Source organism: Pantherophis guttatus, chromosome 6 (genome assembly GCF_059756535.1).
Source record: "Pantherophis guttatus breed Tessera chromosome 6, ASM5975653v1, whole genome shotgun sequence".
NCBI classification, from domain to species: Eukaryota; Metazoa; Chordata; class Lepidosauria; order Squamata; family Colubridae; genus Pantherophis; species Pantherophis guttatus.
Genome location: NC_142068.1, coordinates 1,564,765 through 1,583,696, shown reverse-complemented (window position 1 = coordinate 1,583,696; position 18,932 = coordinate 1,564,765). Strand labels below are relative to the sequence as shown.

The following is an 18,932-nucleotide window of genomic DNA, read 5'->3' as shown; positions in this document are numbered from 1 at the left end:
GCCCGGCTTCCGTTGGTCCTTCCAATTTTCTTCATCGGCTCCCCTTTCTGTCTCCGGAATCTGCTCCTTCCAAGCGGCATTGCCTTCCTCCAATCGGTCAAACCGGCTTTGACCAGTCCAGTGTCCAAAGGGCAGCCAAAGCCTTTTGCAGGCTGAACTGGCAAGGTTAGGTGGGACCCCAAAGGGCAGCACGGGCTAGGAACCATGGGAGTTGTAGTCTGGTGCCAATGGAAGGGTCTCCGGCTTTGGAAGTTTGTAGCAGGACGAAAAGAAAATCCGTCCGTCCCCAGGTGGTTGTGTGTAGGCTGGAGCTGCCTGCGTTTCTACGCCACTCTTTCTCAATTTTGGCCACTTGTAGTCGTAGCTGGATGGACTTCAACTCCCAGAATTCCCCAGCCGGCGTTTCTCAACCAAGGTTGAGAATCATTGCTCTGCTTGGTACCGTAGTTTTCATCAAAGATGTGTAAATATGTAGAGTTTGGTCATGTTTCCACTTCTCCTTCTCCCCAACATTTTGTCCAAAATGGTAAGCTTTTGGCATGCATTTTCATAAGCAGTTTTCTCACCGTAGCTAGTTTTTTATGCTAGATAGATAGAAAGATACAATTAGATATGATAGATGATAGTTAGATGATAGAGATGGATGGATGGATGGATGGATGGATGGATGGATGGATGGAGAAAGACAACGAGAGAGATATATAATAAATATATAAATTGGCTGCCGTACATAGATGATATATAGATAAAGATGGATATACCGGTAGATTAGATAAATAGATAGATAGATAGATAGATAGATAGATAGATAGATAGATAGAGATAAATAGATAGAGATAGAAAGTTAGATAGATAGATAGATGAGAGAGAGAGTGTTGTGGCTCCGTTACCTGAGCCTGTGTCATCGGCAAGAGAGAACTCCGAGAGTGAAGGAGAGGAGTTGGCAAGGCCTCCCTCTCCAGGACCCTCCTCTCTGGCAGTGCCTTCGGTGTCCGCTGAAGGTCAAGAAATAGGGCTGGGGCCAAGCACGTCCACGCAGCCACAGGTGGACAGTAATGAGGGAGATGAGTCTTGGCTGGATCCTCGGCAGCGTCGCAGAGATAAGCGCGCGCAACAGAAGAAGAGGCATGTCAGAGATTAAGCTGAGTCACTGGACCACACCCCACAGGGTATAAAAGGGGGTGATGTGGCCATTCAGACTCTGTGACGGACAAAACTAACTACTATCAAGTCACATTGCATCTTTGGAAACAGCATTATCTGCCTTGGATTTAATTACGGACTGGACAATTCTTGAACTGTGTGTATCTTGTTTATGAGTAAAGTTCTTGGCAAGCAGCTACTGGGTTGCTGCCAAGCCTCTTATTGGAAGAATTGGTTGTCTGCCAGTTTATTTAACCCCCGGCTGCCTGTTTGTGTGCGTGTGTGAGACAGAGACAGAACAGAGAGAGAGAGATTAGGACCACCACAGATAGAAGATCCCACTTGGTGCAAAATCCAGGACCTGTGTGGCACTATGAGAAGAAAGAGAGAAAGAAAGAAAGAAAGAAAGAAAGAAAGAAAGAAAGAAAGAAAGAAAGAAAGAAAGAAAGAAAGAAAGAAAGAAAGAAAGAAAGAAAAGTCAAAGAAAGCAGCTGGCTTGTAGCTGGAGCAGGACCGCAGTGCTCTCAAAGGTCAGAGAGGAAGGAGAGGCTGTTGACATGCCTGGATGTTCTCCCAACCCTCCTGTAGAACAAATTTCCATCTTGACATACACAGTCAAGAGGCAGCTTTCTGGCGCGCATAAACACCACTTCTCAATTTTGTCCGAAGATTGATGAAGTGCGAGCCTCTTGCAAAACACATAAAACTCTGAAAACGTTTTTTTTTCTTTAATCTTACTATTTGAGTGTTCCCAGTTAACCTCCCCGACACCGTTGAAGGCTCTAACAACATTGGAATGATAAGCAAGAAAATCTGCGAGATCACTAGAGTTAGAGGAATTTATAGGAAGTCTGTCAAAGAAATACCTTTTAAAAGCGGTGGGTTTAATTTCTTTTCAACCTGCAGAGCTGGGAAGCAAATTCCCTGTGTTTTAATGCATTTTACTTCGGCAACAACAGATTTGTCGACTAGCAGTGGATAAAGAAATGTTTCTCAAAATCGGCAGCTTGAAGATGGATGGATTTCAATTCCCAGAATTCCCCAGCCAGCTGTGCTGGTTGGGGAATTCTGGGAGTTGAAGTCCATCCATCTTCAAGCTGTCCAGGTTGAGAAACACCAAATTAAAGCATTTTTACTACATTCCCCCCCTCCACATCCTTCAGTTTTTTCATTTAGTGAATTGTTGCACTTTTCCACGAGTAATTAATTCCTGCATTATTCATCTTAAGAAGTGGGCAAGAGACGACAAGCAAAGAAAATTATTCCCTTTTTTCGTTCTACACTAAATTAATTTCCAGGATATCCCTGTCATCTATGTCTCAGTGGTGTGTTAGCAAACCTGGGCTTTATTTCTGCTGTTCTTAATACCACCAAGTTTGTTGGTTATCAAGAATAAGTGGAATGAATGAATTTCTTACAAGCTTTTTTATCCTTTGCAAAGGTTGAACTCTCCAGATTTAGTGGATGCAGGCAGCCTTTGACTTACAACAACAGTTCATTTAGTGATTTATCCTTTTTTTATTAGTTTAAAGGTAAAGGTTCCCCTCGCACCTATGTGCTAGTCGTTCCTGACTCTAGGGGGCAGTGCTCATCTCCGTTTCAAAGCCGAAGAGCCAGCGCTGTCCGAAGACGTCTCCGTGGTCATGTGGCCGGCATGACTCAACGCCAAAGGCGCACGGAACGGTGTTCCCTTCCCACCAAAGGTGGTCCCTATTTTTTCTACTTGCATTTTTTACCTGCTTTCGAACTGCTAGGTTGGCAGAAGCCAGGACAAGTCACGGGAGCTCACCCCGTTACGCGGCACTGGGGATTCGAACCTCTGAACTGCCGACCTTTCGATCGACAAGCTCAGCGTCTTAGCCACTGAGCCATCGTGTCCCTTTATTAGTTTATCCAAGTACAATGAAAAAAAAAACATGGGAAAGTATAAAGAGAGGGAGAGATATAGTGTAACGGGAGGAAAAGAAAAAGAAAAGGGCATCGACTGTAGACTCTCTTTAGCACACTAGATCGAAAGTAAAAACATTACAAGCACAACTTTTTGCTTTTACACAGCCGTGTCTATAAGCCATTTCTATAACAATGAGTCTGTCTAGTTTACAAAAACAGAATCAAAGTTTCATTCCCCCCGCCCCCCTTTTGCAAACACAAAATCCGGAAGCAATTTCAAAATAGAGACAAAATGAAATATAATCTCCTATTTGGATAAAAGAATCGATTTAACCATTCATTTAGTCACCGTTCAAATATACAGTGGCGCTGAAAAAACTGTCTTATAACCTTTTTTCACACTTATGACCGTTGCAGCATCCTGGTGATCACATGATCAAAATTTGGATGCTTGACAACTGACTTGTATTTATGACGGTTGGAGTGTCCCAGGATCATGTGATTCCCCCTTTTGCGACCTTCCGGATGAGCCAAGTCAATGGGGAAGCCGAATTCGCTTAACAACCGTGTCCCTGACTTAACAAATTGAAGTGATTCACTTAATAACTGTGGCAAGGAAGGTTGTAAAATGGAGCAAAATTCACCGAACAATCATGTGACTAACTTAACAACCCACTGCAGTCATTCACTTTAACGATGGCAAGAAAAGTTGTAAAACGATACAAAATTCACAACAACTGGCTTGTTTCGCAACAAAAATTTTGGGCTCCATTGCAGTCATAAGTCAAGAGACTACCTGCATTCTTGGGAAAATTTACCCCTTAATAAATACCTTTATTGCAACCATCTGATTGAAAGCAACTTCAGAACCGAAGAATTCACCAGCCTAAGGTTTACGCAAATGCAATTCCCCCCAAAATAAAAACCCATTGCAATTTTATTCCAAAGATGTCTGGATGTCTGACTTCTTTCAAGTAGTTTTCTGACACAAATTTTCCAGGGGACAAGCCTGCTGAATACAATGGCCCTTTTTGTGACTGAACGATCTTCAGTGGCAAGAATTGAGGGGGACGGGATTTGACTCCGATGTAAGGAACTCCCACATTCTCAAGGGAAATTCAAAGCAAACTGTTTTCCATCTCGGTGGCTCCCCCATCAGAAGCAAAGCTGGGGGGAAGGGAGGGAGGGAGAGACGGGAATTGGCCCGAAACATCCTTTAATTAAGCAATGCAAACTCGGTAATGGATTCTGTGCAAAAGATCTCAGAACATCTGTTCCCTGTCACCCCCGACAGGAAATGTTGGCGGACTTGTGCATTGGCAGAAATCCCCCATTTCTTCCTTAATAAAACAATTAAACATATAAACAGGCTTGTCACGGCTGTTGGGACTGCCACTTCCCCCACTCCCTTCCCACAACACCGGGTGAAAACGGGCAAACGAGGATGGCTTTTTATGATGGGAGAAATTTCTTAACTAAGAAGCGATCTTGCAAAGTGGCCGTATCGATCTCACTCCATCACTGGAGCTTTTCCAGAAGAGATCAAGGAATCAGAATAGAGCTGGATGGGGCCTTGGAGGTCTTCTAGTCTAACCCCCTGCTCAAGCAGGAGATGCTATACTATTTCAGACAAGTGGCTGTCCAGTCTCTTCTTAAAAACCTCCAGTGATGGAGCACCTACAACGTCTGGTGGCAAGCTGTTCCACTGGTTAATTGTTCTCGACGTCAGGAAATTTCTCCTTAATTTTAGTTCGTTTCTCTCCTTCGTTAGTTTCCATTCGTTGCTTCTGGTGCTTTGGAGAATAGATTGTCCCCCTCTTCTTTGGGGCAGCCCCTCAAATACTGGAAGACTGCTATCACATCCCCCCTAGTTCTTCTTTTCCCTAGACTAGACATACCCAAATCCTGCAACCATTCTTCCTATGTTTTAGTCCCCAGGCCTTTAATTTAAGATATTGTGCAACCATCTGTCTCAGATGCTATACATATCCTGCCTGAGGGGGGGGGGGTTGGACTAGATGACCTCTAAGGTCATCTTCCATTATTCTCCGAATAATCATCGAACCGGTTCAAAAAGTAGAGGTTTATATCTCTTGTCTGGTCTGCTTGCATCTTGCTAAGGTGATGATCCCCAACCAGAGAGGCCATTGCTACCGCCTTAAAAGACAAAAGATTATGCTAGACAGCATTTTCCTGCTTCACAATCCCCAGGCAAGGACTCAGTGGTGGGATCCTTCTACCACATTGCATAAGGTTTGCATAAAGAGGCAGTTCAGTGGTGAAAAAGTAAGGTTTAGAAGGCCAGGTATAGAAGAGGTGGTACCAGGCTCAATAACAGTAACTGTGAGAGGGACCTTGGAGTCCTAGTGGACAATCACTTAAATCTGAGCCAGCCGTGTGCAGCAGCTGCCAAAAAAGTCAACACAATCCTAGGCTGCATCAACAGAGGGGTAGAATCAAGATCACATGAAGTGTTGTGGCTCCGTTACCTGAGCCTGTGTCATCGGCAGGAGAGGACTCCGAGAGTGAAGAAGAGGAGTTGGCAAGGCCTCCCTCTCCAGGACCCTCCTCTCTGGCAATGCCTTCGGTGTCCGCCGAAGGGCAAGAGATAGGGCTGGGGCCAAGCACGTCCACGCAGCCACAGGTGGACAGTGATGAGGGTAATGAGTCTTGGCTGGATCCACGCCAGCGTCGCAGACATAAGCGTGCGCAACAGAAGAAAAGGCGTGCCCGAGATTAGGCTGAGTCACTGGACCACACCCCACAGGGTGTAAAAGGGAGCGTGGTGGCCAGTCAAGCCTTGTGATGAACAAAGCTGAAAGCTTCCACGCCATTCTGCATTGCCGGACTTTTGCTATAGACTTTGCTGGATTATATTTGGACTTGATTTACTCTGTAATTATTGAGCATTTTACTTTGATGTACCAGAAGCGGAGAGAAGTTATCTCTTCCCTTTGTAAGTAATAAACTCTTGGCAGGCAGCCACTAGGTTGCTTCCAAGTTCCATTATCATAAGGAAAAGGATTTTGTCAGCTGGTTTGGTTTTTAACTCTTGGACGTCTGTTGGTGTGTGTGCGTGTGAGACCGGGACAGAACATGAAGTATTAATATCACTTTATAATGCCTTGGTAAAACCGCACTCGGATACTGCATCCAATTTTGGTCACCATGATGTAAAAAAGATGTTGATACTCTAGAAAGAGTGCAGAGAAGAGCAAGAAAGAGGATTAGGGGGCTAGAACATATAATGAATGCAAACCCCTCTCCCATCTAGCACTGATGATGTTCCCTAGTTGGGTCATGAAATGTCTGCAAGAAAACCACCAAGCTCAGGGAGCACCAAAATCCCCACAGTTCAACCTTCAGCTGCAAATATCCTCCTCCTCCTCACAATTCCCCCTCCTTTCTAGCACTGATAAAGTTCCCTAGTTGGTTTGTGAAACATCGGTAAGAAAACAAAGCAAGCTCAGAGACCACCAAGGACCCCACAGTCCTCCTCCTCCTCTTACCAGCAACTCCCCCTCCCTTCTAGCATGGATGATGTCATCCCGTTGGGTCATGAAAGAAAACAGCCGAGCTCAGAGAGCACCAAGGAGCCCACAGATTAAAACCAGCCCGTTTGCTTGCTCCGTTTCCCCAAAGAACTCCCTCACACACATTCTCTCTACCTACCATTCTGATTTCCACCAGGCCCCTCCGTAAATGTAAATTTCCACCATTTACGTAAGAAAAACGTGGAAAGAATTTGCAAGCTCCAGGTGCTGCTTTTTATCCCATCCCAGCCGCCTGATTGATTCGGAAAGCTCTTCCACATCAACTTAGTAAAACATGGCATGCGAACATGAATTACAAGCTCAGGAGAGGAATGATGGGGAAAGGAGGAGAGAGAGGGGGAGAGACAGAGAGAGAGACAGAGGGAGGGAGGGAGGGAGGGAAAAAGAGAGAGAGAGAGAGAGAGAAAGAAAGAGAAAGAAAGAAAGAAAGAAAGAAAGAAAGAAAGAAAGAAAGAAAGAAAGAAAGAAAGAAAGCCATTTCCAGTTCCAAATTCTCGAGTTGATCAATGACCTTGAGTCACTGGGGGTTGCTTTTTAATCGACTGTGTGAGCTTGCCCAGAATTCATGCAGCAAGAAAGTAAAACATTTGCAAAAAGGCTCGGATTGTGTAAATTCCAAGCTTGGGGGCGAGGGGGGGGTGAGGGTGGAAGGGAGGGGGAGATCTGGGATGCATGCCACATTTGCTACACAAATGAAGAACAATTTGGGATCAACCTGGGATTATCCAGGCGTTTGCCCTTTTCATCCACTGCAGAAGCAGAGTTATTATGTTGGTTTACGGCGGCAAAAATATCAAGAGGCGTTTGGTAGCATCACCAAAGCTTCAGCCTTGGAGTAAAATTTAGGAATGTTACTACCACATTCCTCCCGATTCATTTTTATCCCAAATCTTGGAACTGGCTTTAATGGGGATTAACTAATCAGCTCCACTCTCAACAAGGAGGGGAAAAAAAAGTTTTTTCAGGCTTGTTTCTTATAAGATTTGTGAGTCACCAAGAGCTATGTGATTTAATTCAGAGGGAGCATGACAGATTTGAGTATTGGGCCCTATCCCACAAAATGCAACTCAGTGGTGAGAAAAGGAAGGTTTTATTTAGACTGTCAGAAGTAATTACGCATCCCCTCACCCACCCAGAGAATGAAAATATTACGCACCCCCTCACCCAGAGAATATTATATTTCCCCAAAGGAGAAATGGAGAAACATGTTCTTAAAGGCAGAAAGCAGTCCCCAGCAACCCCCAACAACCTCCAGCAGATGCCCGAAGTCTTTAAAGTTGGATATTTTGTGCCCATTAAGAAAGACTGGGCCAGGCTATTCCCAACAAAACATCTTCACCTCTAGCGATGGGATTAAAATTTACATTCTCCTCCACCCAAATTCTAAGAACAGGACTATGACCTTTTAGTTCATAACAGAATTAATCCACCACCATGGAAATAGCAAGAGGTATAACAGCCTCGGTGGTGCAGTGGACTAAAGTGCTGTTAAGTGCTAGCACTTAGCTGCCAGCTGCCTGGAATTAGTGCAAGTTCGAATCTCACCAGGCTCAAAGTTGACTCAGCCTTCCATCTTTTTGAGGTAGGTAAATTGAGGGCCCTGATTGTGGGGGCAATAAGCCGACTTTGTATAGAACAACACCGCTTAGGGGGGCCCGAAAGCCCTAATAAGCAGGTATATACAAAAAAGTATGCAGGCTATTGCTATAATGCATTTTAAGCCGCCCTGAGTCTACGGAGAAGGGCGGCATATAAATTGGACTAATAAATAAAATAAATAAATAAGAGACACAAAAAGCCCCCTTCATTGCACAATCCCCAGAACAGTTCAGACTTCAAAGTCACAGAAACCTATAAAGATCCATCCACTCATTCAACCATTATGTCAGCTGCCCCAGAACTGCGTGCTGTTGTTGGTTCTGCTCATCAGTAAACCTTCTTTCTTAAGCAGCCTCTGTTTTATTTCCAGCGCCTTTCTCCTGGCTTCGAACTGGACCAGATTTTTCTTCCAACACTTAAGCGAGAAAAACTAAATTCCAGATACAGAATAGGTGGAACCTGGCTCAATAGCAGTAAATGAAAGAGGGATTTTGAAGTCCTGGTAGATGATCACTTAAATATGAGCCAGCCGTGTGCAGCAGCTGCCAAAAAAGCCAACACAGTTCTAGGCTGCATCAACAGAGGGATAGAATCACGATCATGTGAAGTGTTAATACCACTTTATAAGGCCTTGGTAAGGCCACACTTGGAATCCTGCATCCAGTTTTGGTCGCCACGATGTAAAAAAGAAGTTGAGATTCTGGAAAGAGTGCAGAGAAGAGTAACAAAGAGGATTAGGGGACTGGAGGCTAAAGATATAAGGAATAGTTGCAGGAATTGGGTAGGTCTACTCTAGTAAAAATGTCCTGCAGTGATATGATAGCAGTTAGAACAATCAATCAATGGCATGTCGCCAGAAATCGTGGGTGCTCCATCACTGGAGGTTTTTAAGAAGAGGCTGGACAGCCATGTCTGAAATGGCATAGGTGTGAAGTTTCCGAAAGATGCCCTAATTAATTCGTGAGCCATGAGCCAAACTTCAAAAGAAATACAGTTATTTATTAGAAGCACCATTTCGGCAATATTCGGATGCAGTTAGAACTAATCCCACGTAGATTTACGTCCCCCTACGACCCTGTCTCTCCCCTCCTCCCTGTCCATGTTCATAAATCACATTCTCCAATTAAGCACTTTGGCTGGCTGTGAAATCCAACACCCTCCTTCTGATTGCGGTAAGGAAGCATGTATGGAATGCAGCTTCAGTTAGGGAAATCAATCAGCTTTATCAGTTCTCTCTCCCTCCTGCTCATGGCAACTTGAAAGCTTTGCAAGTTGACATCAGGATCTCCTGCTTGAGCAGAGGGTTGGGCTAGAAGACCTCCAAGGTCCCTTCCAACTCTGTTATTCTGATTTATTCTCCAAAACACCTGAAGGCAGGACAAGAAGCAACGGATGAAAAAATGATCAATGAGAGAACCAACCTCATAATAAGAAAAGATTTCCTGACAGCTAGAACAATTAACCAGTGGGACACCTTGCCACCGGAAGTTGGCATCACTGGAGGTTTTCAAGAAGAAACCAGAAGCCATTTGTCTGAAACAGTATATGGTCTCCTGCTTGAGAAGGGTTGGACTAGAAGACCTCCAAGGTCCCTTCCAGCCCGAGCATTCCATGATCTCACAACTTTGTCCAAGCTGCAAAAAAGGGATGAAGCCACAGGCTGTGAACTGAATGAGACCCGAGCCAAAGACACAACTCAGCAAAGACGTCAATTTAAAGCCCACTCAGGATTTCCCACATCTGTTGTGAGACGACAAAATCATTCACAACTCGTTTGTGTTGGCTTTCCTGAAGGAAATCTCCCCGGCTCTATTTATTCCACTGGCCAAGCATTGCACGTCCATCTGTCTGAACCTCAAGCGGGGAGATTTCCCTGGGAGAACGAAACTCTGAAATCTCTCGGAAAGAAATTCCGTCGTCGTGTTTTCCTTTTTGAATTGTGTTAAAGCAAGAAAACATCTCCGTGAGCTCACCGATTTTGGCAGCTGCTGCTACTGCTGTTCTGCAGATGTGCTCGTAAGGAGAGCAGAGTCCGCTTAAACAGAGATTCTGCTTCATTTTCTTACCTAACGTCCGTTCGGTTTTTAAATCCAGTTTTTTAAATGTGCATAAATAAGACGTATGCATAATTTTGTACTTATTTATTTATTTTGTTGTGTTCCTGTACTGTGTACTGAAGGGGGTGACCCTTTGAGAGCTGTACGCAAAGAAATTTCATTTTAATGTATGCCAGTTAGCGTACATTCAAAGTGACAATAAAGTTATTCTAAGTTCTAAGTCTTGACTTATGACCACAATGGTGGTGGGGAGCACAATTTTCATTGCTAAGCAAGGGGGTTGTGAAATGAGTCACACCTTTTTTTACAAACTTTTGGCCATGGTTGTTAAGTAAATCGCCAAAGCTGGCAACTGGATCAGACAGTCAATAAGTAAGCCCGATTTGCACATGCTGGGGGAGAAGCAGACTGGATTTCAAAGGGACACCCCCATTTTTCCACTGACATTAGACTTCAGGTTTAGCAAAGTGATGGAGCACCCACAACTTCTGGTGGCAAGCAGTTCCACTGGTTAACTCTCCTCACTGCCAGGAAATTTCTCCTTAGTTCTAGGTTGAGTCTCTCTTTAATGATCTTCCACTTGTTCTTTCTTGTTCTGCCTTCAGAGAAAGTTTAATTGGATGTCCCGGTGTCCCTAAATCCCAGGGACCAGTTCCCTGATGGACGAATGGACCACTATGGATGGTGGAGAAGCTGCAGCAGAAGATCGGACCATTGGTGGATAGGCATCAAGTTTCTCGCCATTGCAAGAGAAAGGAAGATCTATAAATGAGGTAGATGGCATTACTTCCCACTACCCACCATAAAGTGTATTTTGATGGAAATCACAACCTCAATCAATCAGAATAGAGCTGAAAGGGAGTTTGGAGGACTTCTAGTCCAGAGGTCTTCAAACTTGGCAGCTTTAAGACTTGTGGACTTCAACTCCCAGAATTCTATGCTGGCTGGAGAATTCTGGGAATTGAAGTCCACAAGTTTGGACTGCCAAGTTTGAAGCCCTCTGGACTAGTCCAACCCCCTGCTCAAGCAGGAGATCCTATACCATTCCAGACAAGTGGTTGTCCAATCTCTTCTTAAAAGCCTCCAGTGTTGCCACCACAGCTTCTGGTGGCAACTTCCATTCCACTGATTAATTGTTCTCACTATTAGGAAGTTTCTCCTTAGTTCTAGGTTGCTTCTCTCCTTGATTAGCTTCCATCCTTTGCTTCTTGTCCTGCTTTGGAGAATAGGTGGACCCCCCTCTTCTCTGTGGCAGCCCCTCAAATATTGGAAGACTGCTATCATGTCACCCCTAATTCTTCTCTTCTCTAGACTGGACAAACCCAAATCCTGCAGCCGTTCTTTGTATATTTTAGTCTCCATGCTTTTTAATCCTCTTAGTTGCTCTTCTTTTCCAAAGTCTCAACATCTTTTTCGAATGTGGTGACCAAAACTGGATCCAGAGTATTCCAGATGTGGCCCTACTTTATAAAGCGGTATTAATTCTGATTTTGATTCTATGCCTCTGTTTATACCAGGGGTCTCCAACCTTGGCAACTTTAAACCTGGAAGACTTCAACTCCCAGTAGGCCCGTATTGGTGAGCACACGAGCATTGCCCAAGCTCAGCTCCAGTGCGCATACGCGTGCTGGCCAGGTGATTTTCGGGAATTCGGTCCCAACGGAAGTCAGCAAATGGGCCATTTCCGGCCTCTGGAGGGCCTCTGGGGGGGCCTCTGGAGCCTGGGGAGGGTGAAAAATGGGTGTACTGGGAGTTGAAGTCCTCCAGGCTTAAAGATGCCAAGATTGGAGACCCTGGTTTATACTACAAGGCTGGGAGGTGTGAACCACTTCAGAGGAGAGTTACTTGGATCTCCAACAACTGAGATGGGGCAGCCAACTTAAACACACCCAACATTCGTTTCCTTCTGAAGCAATCCTAACTCTCTTCCAAGGAAGATATTTCTGCAGGAGGATCCAAGTATAAGAAGACCCTCAATCCCAGCCCCGTTTCCCAAAAAACAAGAGCTCAGCAAATTTGGACAACTGAGTCTCAATCCATATTTTTTTTGCAGCTACATCTGGATTGCATTAACACGCAGGTAGTTTTCAAAAGCGTGCTGAAGGGATGAGTTTATTTATTCCACGTTTTTTTCCACTCTCGGGCTTTATACTTTCTAAAACCTGGGCTGTGAAGCTGATGACGTCATGTGCCCTGTTCCACCGTGCAAGGACACAATGGGAGTTGTGACACACACACACACACACAGTGTTATTTTGAGGTCAGTCGCAGAAACAACCTCCAAGCAATTTTAACACCACTAGCACTGATGATGTCACCTAGTTGGGTCATGAAACATCTGCAGGAAGCTGACCAAGCTCAGAGAGTACCAAGGCCTCCTCCTCCTCCTCCTCCCACTCCATTTCCTAGCATTGATGATGTTCCCTAGTTGGGTCATGAAACATCTGCAAGAAAACCATCAATCTCAGAGAGTATCAAGGAGCCCACATTTTAACATTGATTGCAGCAGGAATTCTCATTTAGAATAACTGAGTTGGAAGGGACCTTGGAGGTCTTCTAGTCCAACCCCCTGCTTAGGCAGGAAACCCTCTACCATTTCTGACAAATGGTTATCCAACCTCTTCTTAAAAACTTCCAGTGTTGGAGCGTTCACAACTTCTGGAGGCAAGTTGTTCCAGTGGTTAATTGTCCTCACTATCAGGAAATGTTTCCTTAGTTCTAGGTTGCTTCTCTCCTTGATGGTTAATCGTTGTTCCAGCAGCCCCCTGGCTTTTCACAGCCCCCCCCCAACAGTCCTTTCATGCTTCTCTCTGCCCCGTTAAGAAAACCCCAACGGTCCCTTTCAGCCGATCCTATTTTTTGCAACATGTAGTCAAAACTCAGCTGGGCTTCCTCCTGCCGCTGAACCTCTCTGGTTAACCTCAGATTCCGACTGCCTGTGTGCAGACCCCATCAGGGAGGGCAGGCAGCCGGTTGGGGGAGAAACCTCTGCTGAACTCAGCCCGTCTTTCCCTGGTGAATGACGAAGGAGACCCCAGCAGCAAGGAATTCCACCGTGCTCTCAAGTGGAAGGAATGCAAAGCGTTTACTCGAGAGGGCTCGGTGGTGGTGAGCAATTGGAGAGCAATTGGAGAGCGGTTGTTGGACCTCTCGAGCTAGTTCAGTCCGACAACAGACACAGCGAGGGGAACCCAAACTCCAAGGCCACTTTCTGAAGCTTCTCAACCTGATCAACTTTAAGATGGGTGGACTTCAGCTCCCAGAATTCTCCAGCCAGCATGCTACATTAACACAAGACTTACTTCTTGTAAATCTGAAAGTAGAATCCCCCACTATCTCTTTTACAACTGAGAAACTAGGGAGGGTCTCTTCTGAGCCTCTTTCTCTGTCTGTTATACACCTGTGGGCTGAGCTGTCCCTTATCTGCTTGTTCCTTAAAGCTACATTAATAGAATCTTGTAGGTTTGAAAGTACAAATTTCCCACAGTCTCTTTACAGCTGGAGAAACTAAGGTCCCTTCTGAGGCTCCTTCCCCCCACCCCCATTAACATCTTGTAAGTCTGGAGGTACAAATCTCCCACTGTCTCCTTTGCATTCTGAGAAACGAGGGAGGACTTCTTCTGATCCCCTTTCTCTATCCGTTATGCAGCTGTGGGCTAAGCTGTCCCTTATCTGACTTTGTTTTCTAGGCAGCAGCTCTTCCTCCCCATCTCACAAGGCCATTCCCACATACCATTGACACAGAGGTACCTCCAGTTGGGACAGGTTTGGCATCCTGACTCACAACCACATCTGGCTGACTCACAACTGGTTGGGAGTGGAGGAACAACCAAGCCAGCACATCTGGAAGACAAGGGGCCTGGAGGAAGAGTTTAGCAATAAAGGCTTTTGCCTGGGGGGGTGGGCGGAGAAAATTAGGGGAAAAGGGAAGGAAAAAATTGCTGGGGTTTTCTGGCAGGAGTTTTTTTTCATGGAAATTCTGTCTTCTGTTGATGCAAATCCAGACAGGACGTGTCCTCTCCACTCCAACCAGTGGCTCAACATGGTGTGGGAAATTTTGCACATTCGACTTCATCTATCAAAATCCAGAGCCCAAATGCTTGAATCCTGCTGGGTTGGTGCTCCCTACTCAAAGCGGCAATCCCAACACCCACAGAAGTCAAAACAGGGTCACACCGCAACATTTTCAAAGGACTTGTGTCTTTAAGGGGGTCTCGAACCCTAGAAACCGAGCAGCTGTGCTCATAAAGAGCTTAACAGCAAGTTTGCCTCCCAGAAAACCAGGGGTGGAATGCAGCAGGTTCCAACAGGTTCTGGAGAACCGGTAGCGGAAATTTTGAGTAGTTCAGAGAACCGGCAAAATCCACCTCTGGCTGGCCCCAGAGTGGGGTGGGAATGGGGATTTTGCAATATCCTTCCCCCAGGAGGGGGGGTGGGAATGGACATTTTGCAATATCCTTCCCCCAGGAATGGGGAGGGAATGGAGATTTTGCAGTATGCTTCCCCTGCCACGCCCACCAAGCCACATCACACCCACCAAGCCATGCCCACAGAACCGGTAGTAAAAAAATTTGAATTCCACCACTGCAGCAAACCTCACCCTCCATCACACTGATGACATTGCAGTCGAGTCATGAAACGTCTGCAAGAAAACCACCAAATTCAGAGAGCACCAAAAAGTCCAGAGTTTGGTAGACTCAGCCAACCCAGGATATGGTTTAATAACAAGGTTTGGTCTTAAGTGAACAAAACCAATCCATGGTTATCATCAACCAGGTGAGCTGAATTCCAGAGAAGCCCCTTTATTCCATGCCCAGTTCTTTCAGAGGGATGCCTATTCCCTGCACTACGGGGGACATGAGAGCAGTTTTCCAGTATTTGAGGGGCTGCCCCAAAGAAGAGGGGGGGGTGTCAACCTATTCTCCAAAGCACCTGAAGGCAGGACAAGAAGCCACGGATGGAGACTAACCAAGGAGAGAAGCAACCTGGAACTAAGGAGAACTTTCCTAACAGTGAGGACAATAAACCAGTGGAACAGCTTGCCACAAGAAGTTGTGGATGCTCCAACACAGGAAGTTTTTAAGAAGAGACTGGGCAGCCCCCTGCCTGAAATGGCATAGATCTCATGCTTGAGCAGAGGGTTAGACTACAAGGTCCCTTGATGGCTGCAGAGAGAGGTTGAATCCCACCAGGTTGTGTGGTGGGATCCCAGCTCTCCTCTTAATGTCCAAAGTCAGAAAAAAGTCCAAAAAAACTAAGCTGAGACTTTGGGAGGAGGGGGAGGGGGGGTCAGAAGACATCTAAACATCCCATTTTAATGAGAGGCAGCATAGCTTAGAAGAGTGTCTCTCAACCTGGCCAACTTGAAGACGGGTGGAGTTCAACTCCCAGAATTCCCCAGTCAGCCATGCTCTCTAAGTTGTGGGGGACATGCTAATTAGCTTTCCAGGGACACGGCTCCCCGTGTCCCTGGGAAGCCCAAACCACAACCGTTCGGCGCTTCCCCACATGCTTCCCACGCCAAGGCCATTTCCTCTTCCCGCTTCGGAGTTGGATTTTCTTTCTAAGTCGAAAACAGTGGTGGCCAACATTTTTTAAAATTATTATTATTATTATTTCAGGTTTTGCACATCCCTTGCAGAAGCCCCCCCCTTTGCATTAAGCACCCCCAGCGATCTGTTTACGACAGTGGCCAGCCGGGGGCTGCAGAACAGGAAGGAACAAAAGGGAGGGAGGGAGAGGGAAGAGGACGGAGAGGGGGAAGGTGCTCTGACCCAGCTCCCCACAGATGACAAACCCTCTGACGTGAACACAAAAGATTCCTTTATTAGGGGTGTTGGCAGCCCCAGCAAAAAATTTACCTTGCAGGCTAACAAGTCTCTCCGTCCGGAAGATGAATAATTTGTCTGATCTATTAATCTGGCCCCCCTGCCTTTTATCCCCAGTGCTAGGGATGGGGCTTCGCTAGCAGCAGTGGCTCTTCCATCCCAAGGACCGGCCCATAGATTTCCACTGCTCTCCTTTCCTCTGCCTTCTGTTCATCCGCGCATCAGGCACTGGACCCAGCTGTTCCTCCTCTTCCTCATCAGCCATCTGCAGACCTGGGGACTGTTGACTCTCCATCTGAGGGTTGACGGACAGCCCAGGCTCCTCCTCTGTCTGTCTCTCTCTCTCTCTGACAGCTCCATTCCCTCTTCCCCCTCGGAGCTCTCAGGTTGCCCTGATGCTGACTCTGACTCCCACGCCTCCTCCTCTGATTCGGCTGCTGGAGGGGCTGGCGGTCAACAGGCCACAACAGATTGTCTTAATCAATCATTAGGTGATGTGTGTGGTGCGAAGGAGGCGATTGTCTAATTTTTGTCTTCTTCTATAATCTGTGATTGCCTTGTGGTCTCCCATCCTGATGCAATACTGCTTATGCTTTCGCTATCAGCCAAACAAAGCTGGGAATGGACCCCTATCTAGGTGTTTCTCAACCATAACAGCTTGAACTCCCAGAATTTCCCAGCCAGCCATGCCTGTTTTCCCCCCACTCCCTAGAGCGGAGAGATTGCAGAGAAAGGGATTAGAATAGAGTAAGCAGACCACAATGGGGATACCCATCAAAAGGAATTCTGGGAGTTGAAGTCCAGGTGTCTTCAAGTGGCTGAGCTTCCAAAACACTGATGTAACTTAAAACACGTCTGGAGTAGCCTGGGAATGAATCTCTTCACTTACAAACCAGGAGCCAGCTGAAATTATCATTGGGCTGGAGTTTTTGTGTCAGCTTTTTCAAAAGCCAAAAAAGTCTTCAAAGATCTTTGCGCTGTGTTTCTGAAACTCATCCAGGACAGAAGAGTTTTGGAAACAGCCATGGAAAACAAAGTGTGTTGATTAAAATAGCAGGGGTCCAGAGTTTTGAAAACAACTCCGCATATAAATTCACTCGCTGGGACAAGTTATTTTTCCAATGTTATGTTTTGCAGACAAATCAAAGCTTGTAGGAAAAGTGGGTCCCTGAAGGCTGGGCATTCGTTTGCCAATTGCAAAGAAATTCAGTCTGCAGATATCTTATTCCCAGGCTCCCTCTGGACGGAAGTGGGCTGGATCTGCTCTTTTCTGGTTTTTATGCTTTTGGCACAAAGACTGTTCGGTGACCCACAAACAAAATCAAACAGGATGCAAAACGATTAACAATATAATTGTAACCAGGAAAGATTCACATTGGAGTAAACCTGGGATGGATGGATGGATGGATGGATGGATGAATGGATGGATGGATGGAGACAGATATTGTAGGATAGATAGATAGATAGATAGATAGATAGATAGATAGATAGATAGATAGATAGAAGATAGATAGAAGGTTGGTAAGTAGATGGCTGGCTGGCTGGCTGGCTGGCTGGCTGGAGAGATGACAGATATAGATAGATGGATAGATAGATGATAGATAGATAGATAGATAGATAGATAGATAGATAGATAGATAGATAGAAAGAAGGTTGGTAAGTAGATGGCTGGCTGGCTGGCTGGAGAGATGATAGACAGATATAGATAGATGGATAGATGATAGATAGATAGATAGATAGATAGATAGATAGATAGATAGATACAGAGATACAGAGATACAGAGATACAGAGATAGATATAGATAGATTGATGAGAGATAGAGATAGATGATAGATAGATAGACAGATGGTTGGATGGACGGATAAACAGATGGACAGACACATGGATAGTCAGATATACAGAAATACTGGATAGATATATATGATGGAGAGAGATGATGGATTGATGTATGGATAGATGATGGACCAATAGATAGATGGAAGACAGACAAATAGATGATTGGATGGATGGACCACGATGGGTATATAGTGGAGAGATGGATGGATGATACATGGATAGACAGACAGAGACAAATAGATGATAGAAAGACAGAGAGATAAAGAAATTAGAGACAGGCAGAGATTAGAGATGATAGCTAGGTAGATGGCCACCAGCCCCTCCCTCCGAGTGCCTTGTCAGAGCTGCCTCGGGGTTTTGCCTGCACTGACCTCACTTGCTTGGTGGGGGCCGGTTAGAGGAGCACTGAGATGCCAAAATGGCCTCAGGAGAGATCGGACAAGGCAAGGAGTGGCTGGGATGGGAGGGGCGAGCCACGTGGTGGGGCTGGGCGTGGTGATTCAGCCGGTTTGCCAAACTGCACACAAAGTTAACTACCACCACTGGATGGCAGGCATATGGACATATGGACAGACGGAAACAATGGATGGATACGATGAGGAGAGAAATGGATGGATAGACAGGCAGCATATAAATTTAATTTAGAACAGAATAGAATAACAGACTTGGAAAGGACCTTGGAGGTCTTCTAGTCCAACCCCCTGCTTAGGCAGGAAACCCTACACCACTTCAGACAAATGGTTATGCGATCTCTTCTTAAAAACTTCCAGTGTTGGGAGCATTCAAAACTGCTGGTGGCAAGCTGTTCCACTGATTAATTGTTCTCACTGTCAGGAAATTTCTCCTTAGTTCTCGGTTGCTTCTCTCCTTGATTAGTTTCCACCCGTTGCTTCTTGTTCTACCCTCAGGTGCTTTGGAGAATAGTTTGACTCCCTCTTCTTTGGGGCAGTCCCTGAGATATTGAAACACTGCTATCATGTCTCCCTTAGTCCTTCTTTTCATTAAACTAGACATACCCAGTTCC

The 18,932-nt window shown here is 45.6% G+C and overlaps 1 protein-coding gene across 2 annotated transcripts in view; it reads right to left on the bottom strand.

The window, feature by feature from the left end:
- Window positions 1-18,932, bottom strand: part of P3H2 (prolyl 3-hydroxylase 2) — a 69,376-nt gene that overhangs the window by 36,181 nt on the left and 14,263 nt on the right. Inside the window, exon 1 of one of the 2 annotated variants that reach the window (XM_087872382.1) lies at window positions 6,706-7,095. The exons of the other annotated variant lie outside the window; for it this stretch is intronic. Within the exon in view, the coding sequence (XP_087728508.1) occupies window positions 6,706-6,708 (3 nt within the window). The 5' untranslated portion in view covers window positions 6,709-7,095. Of the gene's footprint in view, window positions 1-6,705; window positions 7,096-18,932 lie in introns of those variants that run through there. 2 annotated transcript variants of the gene reach the window in all.